At 44.9% G+C, this 10,663-nt stretch overlaps 1 protein-coding gene across 1 annotated transcript; it reads right to left on the bottom strand.

Moving 5' to 3' along the window:
• Positions 1 to 587: 587 nt before the first annotated feature.
• Positions 588 to 7,889, bottom strand: LOC129334658 (granzyme A-like). The gene is made up of 5 exons (XM_054986902.1): positions 7,827 to 7,889; positions 5,667 to 5,805; positions 3,546 to 3,687; positions 2,115 to 2,387; positions 588 to 753 (listed from the first exon to the last, which is right to left on the bottom strand). The coding sequence occupies exons 1-5, from the start codon at positions 7,885 to 7,887 to the stop codon at positions 589 to 591; spliced, it is 780 nt and encodes a 259-aa protein (XP_054842877.1). The 5' UTR covers positions 7,888 to 7,889; the 3' UTR covers position 588.
• Between the last annotated feature and the right edge of the window lie 2,774 nt (positions 7,890 to 10,663).

Raw genomic sequence — 10,663 nt, 5'->3', positions numbered from 1 at the left:
GACGAGTGTAGACACCTGGGTACTGGGGATAACCACATTTTTCTGGTTCACCAAAAGAAGTGATGCCTCTTTGTATCCCCCTGCATATCAAAGGGCCACCAGAGTCACCCTGAGGAAAAGAAAGATGTTTGACACGATCATTCAGCAAAGCTAAAAGGTGCCCCTGTTTGGTCGGACTGCAACAAACTATGGGAATAGTTAGGAAAAATGAAGCTCTTACATTTAACGATTTACTGAAATCTTTTAATTAAAGCAGTACAAGAAATACAGAACAGGCTGATATTCTGAGTGCTGTAGCGATGCACTTATACATTCATATGTAGGACTGTTGAAAAAGTTGTTAAGTCAGAACCTAATTTCAAACACGGCAGCGAGCAGGTATCTCACCTCAGGTGCCAAAAATGCTGGCACCGGCCCTGCATGTTGATATTCCTTAGTGAAGTTGTCTCTGTCTCTCTCCCTTGTGCATCTATGCAGTAGTGTCATCTGACATAGAGATGAATGAGATTAGCATAAATCAAAGAACAGGCTTTTTAAAAAGGCACTACATCAACATATATCAAGAGAGTGATGTGCAAAATCCAGTGATCAACCTAGATTTCCCCCTGTGATTTTCTTAATCCATTCGATATAGTCCTTTGTGAGACGAGTGTAGACACCTGGGTACTGGGGATAACCACATTTTTCTGGTTCACCAAAAGAAGTGATGCCTCTTTGTATCCCCCCGCATACCAACGGGCCACCAGAGTCACCCTGAGGAAAAGAAAGATGTTTGACACGATCATTCAGCAAAGCTAAAAGGTGCCCCTGTTTGGTCGGACTGCAACAAACTATGGGAATAGTTAGGAAAAATGAAGCTCTTACATTTAACGATTTACTGAAATCTTTTAATTGAAGCAGTATAAGAAATACAGAACAGGCAGATATTCTGAGTGCTGTAGCGATGCACTTATACTTTCATATGTAGGACTGTTGAAAAAGTTGTTAAGTCAGAAACTAATTTCAAACACTAATCGAACATCATTTCTGTGCTGGAGGAAAATGAATTAATGTTGCATTTTATGAATGCAGATGCGTGCGCGCACACACATTGAAAACCACTTCCCTGAACACTTAAAAGTAGGACATCACATATAAGGTTCTAATAAACATTTTCCCTGTCATGCTAGCAAGGGACAAGGAAGCATTTAAACACTCATCCACTTCTAGCAGTGCTGCAAGGTTCAGTGTTTCAGGTTATTGACTTTAGTATTCTGAAGTCCAATTTAAAGTATGCTTGGGGCCCATCAGCGCAAACAAGCAGCAGTCCCTTCTCCAAAAACATTAAATACATAGACAGTTCAATGCATTTTGCTCCTCCAAGCATACTCCTCTGGCACTACCCTGGTCAGGTCCAAGGTAGACTCCAGAGGCAGCATCTCTGTACTTCTCCATGGACCTGGATAGTAATGGCATGAGTGTGGAAGTACTGCATCTCCTCCCTAGTTGCTTTGGTTGCATGTACGGTGGGTTCCAGATAGGGTTGCCAGGCACCAATGGGAGAATGGGGGGGGGCACAGGAAGACATCAGCAATGGCATGACATCACTTCTGGGTTTTCACAGGAAGTGACATCATGCCATTGGCTCAACGGCCATGTTAAATTTTTTCTCAGTGGTGGTGGGAAATGGGAGCTGAGGGTGGGGCATCCCCTGCCCACACTGTGCTGTTGACAGGCCTGGTTCCGGAGGTACTATCTCTTCAGCTGGCCATGGATCTGGGCAGCAGTTAAATGAATCTGGGAAGTGACAACAGGCACAAACCAAATCTGTCACCTCTTCCTAAGTTGTCACCCACTGACAATATTGTACCCCAAGCAGCTGATTAGGTTGCTTGGATGGCCAACCATCCTTCCTGCCATCACACACATATGCAGCAATATTTGATTGCATACACTGTTTCTGATATGCAGGTCTTGTTGCAGTGCTACAATGAAAGTGGAAGTCTAAATGGAAACCTTCTCATTGATCAGTAATTTATGGATACAGTAATTGTTGTGATTATTGCTGTTTTACAAAACAATGCCATCCATCTTAATCTCAGTTTTTCCTTTGATTCGCAAACAAATACTCTTACCTTACATGCATCTTTCCTCTTTTTTTTGATACCACCAGCACACACCATGTTCATTGTCACAACAGGTTTGGAATTATAGTGCTTCTTGTCATTGCAGATGCGTCTGTCTATGACAGTGACATTAACTTCACGCAGCATATCAGATATCTTCCCTCTATTTTCAGTAATTCCCCATCCGGTAACTAGACACTGAGTTCCAGCCTTGATATCCTCATAAGTTCTGGGAATTTTGATGGTTTTTACAGCTTGAGTAATCTTTGCTTTTCTGTTAAGCTGAAGAAATAGTAAACGGCAACATTGACTATTTATAAATAAATGGCAGTCCCTGAAATCAGTTCTTTTAACACTGGGTGTACTTTATTCAATCACTGTATTTACTGACAAAGAGCTACTGAGACTTCCAGAGCTACTGTCTCATTAAAATTGGCTATTCTGTTTACTCTCAGAGGGTACAGTCTTTCTGGATAAAACAGAGGGCTTTTATAAAGGGACCATGATTATAATCTATTCCTCTGTTTACTGTATATATTATCTGGTTATTTCACTGTTTATTGTATGTATTATCTTGTTCTTACTGCATTACTATCTATGAGCAGAACTACAAGTGACAAAAGGCACAGGTTGGACACTTGTCAGCTTCCTTCAAGTTTTGATGGGAAATGTAGGCGTTCTGGTCTCGCAGCTTGGCTCTCTGTCTGCTGTCCAATGGACTTTTCAACTGTCACTTGTCCAACATTCCGCCAAGCTGCCTACATTTCCCATCAAAACTGGAGGGAAGCTGACAAGTGTCCAACCTGTGCCTTTTGTCACTTGTGGTTCCGCTCTATGTCTGTAATTCCATTCTTTTTTGCATTGTTTATGACATATCATGTCTGATTTTTTTTGCATTGTTTTTCATTTTTGTGATCTTAGTCTTGTCGCATGACTCAGTCAGTTTTATTGCATTGCTTTACACTGTATAATCTGCCTTGAGTCTCAGCCAGAAAGATGGGCTATAAATACATTTTTAAAATTGTTATTGCAAGAAGAATAACAAGAAGCCCACTTCTCTAGGCGACAGAAATTTGGTATAGCAAGCTTTCTGCTAGTAGTGGAAAAGAGAGGGGAGGATCCTACCAGATTCTCCCTCATTACTGCGCCTCTCTATACTATGTGGCACTTTGTTGAAGAAGCCTCTCAAACCCTTTGCACCAGCCTTTTGTGAATGACAGGCAGTTGCTGGCCAAAGGGAAAAGTGGGGAAATCTGTCCCTCTGATCTTGTTCTTGTAACTTGTAGTATTTAACCCCATTATAATGAAGTTCACTATCACAACTTTCATAGAGGAAAAGCTTCTTACTGCTCTGTTAACCAGAAAAATGATCATAAAGATAAACACAACATTCATTCTCCCCTTCTTTGGAAGACATTCACATTCAGTTTTAAAATGTACCTGCAAAAGCATAATGTCATTTTCCTTTGTCGTGCTGTTAAATTTTGGGTGGGCAACCACTCTGGTAATTTGAAAGATCTGTTTTTCTGTCTCCTTTTTGGATAGGGAGTGAGCACCAAGAATAGCAGTTGCTTCCTTCTTTCTGGGAAGATAAGAAATACATTTAAAAAGTGAATATTTATATATTGATATTTTTAATCCCACTTTTCTTCTGATGGGAATCCAAAGTAGCTTACAAGAAATGCACACAAAAATGTATTTACCAAAGTTCATTCCTAGTCTGTATTGATAACTAATTCCCAGCACTGACACTTTGCTTTTAAACAGTGTTTTTTTTTTCTTAAAAAAGAGGTACAAGCCTGCTGGCAGAAAGACATACTGGTACTGAGGAAAGAGGTGCTGGTACTCCATACCAGTGTGTAATGCCAGAAAAAGACCTGCTTTTAAATATCTTGAATTTTGCTTTTGAGTGCTCTTCCATTTGTGTTTTCTTTCCTTCAACACCTTCTATATATACTTATTCACATGCAGAACTGCAAATATATGATAGAACTATTATTGTCAGCCCCCTGGTCAGCTGGAACAAGGGCCCCTTTTGCACTCAGGTTTAAAACCAATGGATTTGAGCATTCGCTCCTGTCGCCATGGCAGCGGCTTTGCATCCCCCCATTTTACACCCTCCGCTCCCAATTCGATTTTGCATTCATTTCTGCATTTTATACTAGATACCAGGCATTGAATTTGCCTTGGGCTTTGTGGGCTTCTCAACACACGTCATGTTTTTTTTTTTAATTTTAAATTTGCGCATGCGTGGTAACATTGTGCTGTTGTGACATAGCCTCTTTGTTAAAATCCCGCCCTCTCTGTGCAGCCATCCAAACTTATCACGTTCGAAAGCAGCGATGAATGGTGTTGAGAACTGATTACAGCTTGAGCCTTTTTTCTTGCACGGAGGACTGCACAAGAGCAGTTACAGTGAAATTACCATCAACCCATGCTTTCCCCCTCGACTGCCAACCTTTTATTACTGTTGTCTGCAATCGGAGAAGACAATAAAAGCAGGCAGAGTTCCATTCAGTGAAGGTGACAGGAGGGGGATGGGGTGGTGGGGTTGGGGGTGGGGGAGGAAACCACTCCATTTGTGGTGGGAAGGCTCCCGTCCCAAGCAAGCTGCTGTTCTGCTTGTTCTGTGCACTTGCTCAACCTGCCATCACAATAACTGTTAAATGCTCACACTTCTGTTTTAAAATGCTTAATGTTTTTTTCACATGAATTCACAATGCTGCAACATTGCTGCTCTTCAGAAATACCAAAAACCCTGACAAAAATTAAGGAAAATCAGATGGGGAGCTGAGGAGGGTGGAGTACAGAGCAGCAGGAGCAGGGAAGGCAGTGGAGCAGAGAAGTGCCCGGTGCAGCTCAGCCAGGGCTTGCTGCACTGCCCACCCCCATTCCTTGCCTGGGAGGGCAGTATTGCAGGGAAGCACGTGGCGCAGCTCGGCCAGGGCTCGCTGCACTGCTCACCCCCATTCCTCACCTGGGAGGGCAGTGGAGCAGAGAAGTGCCCAGCCAGCTCAGCCAGGGCTTGCTGCACTGCCCACCCCCGTTCCTTGCCTGGAAGGGCAGCGGAGCAGGGAAGCACCTGGCGCAGGGCAGCTCAACCAGGGCTTGCTGTGCTGACCATTCCTGCTCTGCTCGCATGGGAGGGCAGTGGAGCAGGGAAGCACCTGGGGCAGCTTGGCTGGGGCTCGTTGCACTGCCCACCCAGCTTCACTTACCCGGGAAGGAAGCAGAGGAGGCGAGCAACAGGCACAGCTGCCACTCACAGCAACGTTACTGTACTTCAGAAATACAAAAAAACCCAGAAATTCAGATGGGGAGCTGAGAAGGGAGGGGGAAGAGCACACCCCAGCTCCACACACCCGGGAAGGAGGCAGAGGAGGTGAGCAATGGGCACAGCTCTGCTGCTGCCCGCCCAGGCTCTGCTCATCGGGGGCCATGTGCAGTTACATGGCTGAAGCCCACCCCCTGCAGGGCTGCCCACTTATCCAAGCCCCAGTTCCTTGAAAAACACCTCCAGGCAGAACAGGATATAAAAATGAAACCTGTCTCCAAACTTACATATTGCAATGAGCTGCTGTTAGCACCCAGTTGTTTTGGATCAAAGTTCCTCCACAGAAATAATTTCCTTCTAAGGCAACCATAAAGGGTCTTGAATGTGGAGCTGATTCTTTTCCCCCAATGATATTTGCACAGTGACCTAAGCAGAAAGAAGCCAAGAAACCAGCTGCTTCATACACATTGTGGTATAGATTAATCAGTCAGTTCCAGCACAGGAAATCTATCTGGGAGGTTGACACAGGCACATATATATTCAAACAGAAAAAATATTTTAAAGTTACTGTCCTGAGGCACAGAGTGGTAGGCTGCAGTACTGCAGCCCAAGCTCTGCTTGACCTGAGTTTGATCCTGGTGGAAGCTGAGTTCAAATAGCTGGCTCAAGGTTGACTCAGCCTTCCATCCTTCTGAGGTCGGTAAAATGAATACCCAGTTTCCTAAGGGTAAAGTGTAGATGGCTGGGGAAGGCAATGGCAAACCACCACACATTTCTGCTGTTTTCTTCTCCTCTTTTTTACTGTCCTTTATTTGTGTGTTGGGACGGGGTGGGGGACTGTCCTCAAAATGTTGAAATAAATGTCAGAATAGACACACACATCTAAACTCTCCTAATGCTCTCTGGGAACAGTTGGGAGCAAGGAAAACAGAAGCTTGATCATGCGCTTCGCCTGCTGCTGTAGTCAGAACTTCAGTATATGAAGGTCAGTGGCAATCCCTCTCAACTTCCATGCAGTGAAATAATTTATGAAAAGGACTTCTGTCTCCATCTTTCACACATACATTTTACTCTCTCTGTCATAAAACATTTAGCAAAACTAGGAAAGGTTATCTGAGACTAGATTCCAGAATGTTTTGGGCTTCAAGAGGGGATGTTGGAACTGTAAGCAAGGAAGACCACTTCAAGCAAAGACTGTTTATAAAGACAAAATGTCACATGTCATGAGGACGGGTCTGCAACGTTTTTGCGTATATTGGGTCCTTTGGAACTCTGACACAGGGTGATGGCAGTCTCAAAATGGCTGTAACAGTTCATCTTCAATCACACAGTGAAGATACTTGTGCAATGGTGGCAGCTGCTGCCAATCAAATCTCCAATGGTCATCCAGAAGGCTTGCTGGCAAAAGCCCCACCTGGCCCTGCCCACTTCCTAAAATTACTTAGTAGGTACCAGAAAAGGTGTTGGCTGCACCATGGTTCCTATGGGCACCACGTTGGGGACTCCTGGGCTAGAGAGAGTCATGTCAGTCCAGTGTATCAGTTATAGGAGACCCGGGTTCAAATCCTTGCTCTACAATGGAAGCTCACTGGGTGACCTTGGGCCAGTCACACACACTCTCAGGCTAACCTATGTCACTGAGTTGTTGAGAAGATAAAATGGAAGAAAAGAGACTGATATAAGCCATTTCGGATCCCCATCAGGGAAGAAAGGCAGGATATAAAAATGTAAGCTAGTATGTAAATAAATGTCATTTTTAGCCAGGCATATTAAAGGCCTTATTCTTATGACATTCATACAGACACAATACCAGTACCCTGACATTTGAAACAAGAGAATTTGCTGAACGTTGTGCTATATTTAATCTTATAGCTTCTACCTTTTCCATGTAAAACTTCCATAAATATAGCTTTAGGTGGGTAGCCATGTTGGTCTTCAGTAGAATTGCAGAACTTGAGTCCAGTGGCATCTTAAGAAACCAACAAGATTTTCAGAGTATGATCAGAGATCCCATATTCAGAGATCCCATATATAGGATCAGAGATCCCATATTCAGATATCAAGAAGAAGACGGGAATATGAACAAGGGTGCTCTGACTCTCAAAAGCTGATACCCTGAAAATCCTGTTGGTCTCTTAAGGTGCCACTGGACAAATCCTTATGTAAACCTTATCTCTCTCTCTCTCTCTCTCTCTCTCTCTCTCTCTCTCTCTCACACACACACACACACACACACACACACACACACACACACACACACACTGTAAATGAAAGGCAGCATAATATAGTGGATAGATTATTGTAGTTTTGCAATATATTCATATCACTGTTCATCTAGGAAACCCTACTGGGATATGAGTCATTTCATTATATCACATTATTCTCTGCACACTAAAGTGATGGGGTTCAGCAGCGGGACAAATAAATTAATGTAAAGCAACACTTACCTCTGTGCATTTGAAGGAAAAGAATGGCAGCAGAGAAGGACAAGACAGACCAAAGGCCCATTGTTGCTGCTTTGTGTTCCCCTTCAGTGAACATAAAGCTACTATATACGGGGAATACAGAGGAAGTGGTCTTTGGTTTCTACCTCTTTAGGGGCATTGTTTTCACATGAAACACCCACAAGTTGTTCTCTGGGCTTTCTGGAAACAGGTATCATTTCTGATTAGAGCGTCTGTCATATAATTAACCAGACTGACCAAGAATGAGGGAGGGAAGAGAAAAAGATCTGACTTGTCTTCTGAGGGCTGATGTTGCCTCACTTTGTGAACAGTTTGGTAAAACTATTTTGTGCAACCTGTGTCCATTTGAGATTGCAGTTCTCTATGCCATTTGAAATTCTATGGAAGAAAAGAAGATGCTGATCGTGGCCCAAAGTTACCTGTTACTTTGGCTGGAAAAAAGTAAAATGGATCCAACGTTGCTTTTCTAATAGAGGCAATCTATCCTCAGTTTCCCCCCCAAACAGGGACATTTTTAGTTATGGGGCATCCAAGGAAGATACCCTGAGCCCTGGGCTGGGCAGGCCCCTGACTGAGCATGGCACACCACTATGGAAGGGGGAAGGGGAAGCAGCAGTTGGGCACTGTGTGCCAACACATCCCTCTGGAGCTCAGGCAGAAGCTGGTCAGTTCAGCTGTTGCCCATCATCTTTGGGGCTCAGGCAAGGATTGAACAGTCTGGTGGATATTTGTTCCCGGGGCTCGGGCAGCATCCAGCTGGCTCAGGGGCTGCCCACCCCCAGGGCTCTGGCAGCAGCTGGCTGCCACATGAACCAACCTACTAAGCTGGCTGGCTTGGTAGCCAGCTTGCATGGGTGCCTTCCTCCTCAGGGGCTTGGTCAGCTGCCAGCTCTTGTTCCTTCCCATGTTGCTTGAGGCTGGGAAGGCTCAGGAGGATGGGGTGCATGTGGCTGTGATTCTGGGGCCTCATTCTCAATTTTTGCCCAGGGTTCCAGAATCTCTGTTAGGGCCAAGCTACAAGTGACAAATGACACTTGAATGGCAAGTGTATTTCTCCCTGTTCACTTGCCCTCCACTCAATCCACTTGCCAGGCAAGTGTCTTTTGTCATGTGTAGCTTGGCCCTTAGATACAAATGTGCACTGTGACTCTCAAGGCCTGAGTCTTCATGTTTAACATTGGACAGCATCACCACAATATACCACCTTGGGAACTTTGGATCCGTTTGAAGCCGCTTCCACATCTGAACTTCTTTGCTCAACAGCATGATGTACTGGTTAGCATCTAGAAGGCCAGGTAGGAATCCCTGCTCTGCCTCAGAGTTGCTACCTCACAGGGAGGAAGGGAGAATGATGTTGTAATGCTGCTTTGGGTCCCCATCGGGGAGAAAAACTGGGGTATAAATATGTAAAAAATTTTGTTCCCTCTTTCCCCAAATTCCCTGCCAGCACCCAGGGCAACCCAAGTCTAGCAATCACCCCATGCACGCACACATAGGGCACTGTGCAATGATGTCATTTCCGTGACATTATCACACAGGGGCCGGGGTGTGCTGCCCACATGGCAAGCCAGCTGCCCCAGCGCATGGTGCACTGTGGAGCTGGCGGCGGCAGTGCGGGTGGCTGAGTGGAGGGCTCAGAGGCCGCTGTGCCGTTCACCTGCCCCGCTGATGGGGCGGCCAGCTTGCTGCACGCTCCCTGTCCTGCATGCATAGCAAGCCAGTCACCCCATTGGTGGGGCAGGCAAACAGCGTGGCGGCCTCCCAGCCGTCCACTCAGCTGCCTGTGCTGCCACCACCAGCTCCAGCGCGCTCCTGGCAGCTGGTAGCTGCACCTGGTGCCCCCTCTTTGGTGGTGCTGGGGGCAGGCTACCCCCTGCCCCCCTGTCAATCCAGCTCTGCTGGCTGGTAACATTTGGAGTTTTCCTGATTTCTTTGCAGCATGTGGCATAGTCTTCTTGACCCAGAGGACTAGCCCAGTCTTGTTAGAGCTTTGAAGATGAGCAGGGATATCTGTGGTTAGTACGTGGTTGGGAGACCACCAAGGAAGACTGAGGTTGCTATGCAGAGGAAGGCAATGACAAACCCTCTGCTCATCGCTTACCTTGAAACCTTATGACCCAGGGTCACTATGAGTTGGCTGTGAAATGAAGGCACACTTCCTTTGCTTATTTATTACCACTAAGTCAATGGTTCCTCTATGGCAATGCAAGTTTGATTTAGGTTTCTTTCATGTCAAGGTTTGATCTGTGCCTGCCTTCAAACTGCACTAGGTTTTTCAGGAGGGTTTCTGCTCAACATTGCTGTGAGATGTCTCCATGCTGGGTTTTCCCTGGCTCTGATGCATTTCTTTGGAGCTTAGGAATGGTGAGACCACCACAGATGAATGGGAAGACCTCTCAGCTAGAAAAGAAAGGGAGACGGGGTGATGCCCCTAGATTCTTCCTTGTTAGTATATCCATCCATCCATGCTGTGTGACATTTTTTTCAGAGGGCTTGTAAGCCTCAGCATTGGCTTTTGGAGGATAATAGCATGCTGGAAGAAGGAATTGTGTGGAAAAACCACACTGGAGGTTCAAAAATCACAATTATAAATATTGATTTGTAAATATACTAAAGTGAAAAGTGACTAGTGCATTCTATGTAATGTTAATAAATACTTAAGATCAACATTCATAAATAGATGACAATACATATTTTTAGAATACATTTCTCAATGGAAAGCCGGACTCAAAGTAGGTAAGATTCATACAAACAAGATAATTTATAGACAGTATTTCTCTCCTTTTTAGATATAACCATCAATTCCAGAACGCTCAACC

The sequence above is a fragment of the Eublepharis macularius genome, chromosome 8 (assembly GCF_028583425.1).
Source record: "Eublepharis macularius isolate TG4126 chromosome 8, MPM_Emac_v1.0, whole genome shotgun sequence".
Classification (NCBI taxonomy): domain Eukaryota; kingdom Metazoa; phylum Chordata; class Lepidosauria; order Squamata; family Eublepharidae; genus Eublepharis; species Eublepharis macularius.
This window is presented reverse-complemented; position numbering and strand designations above follow the sequence as displayed.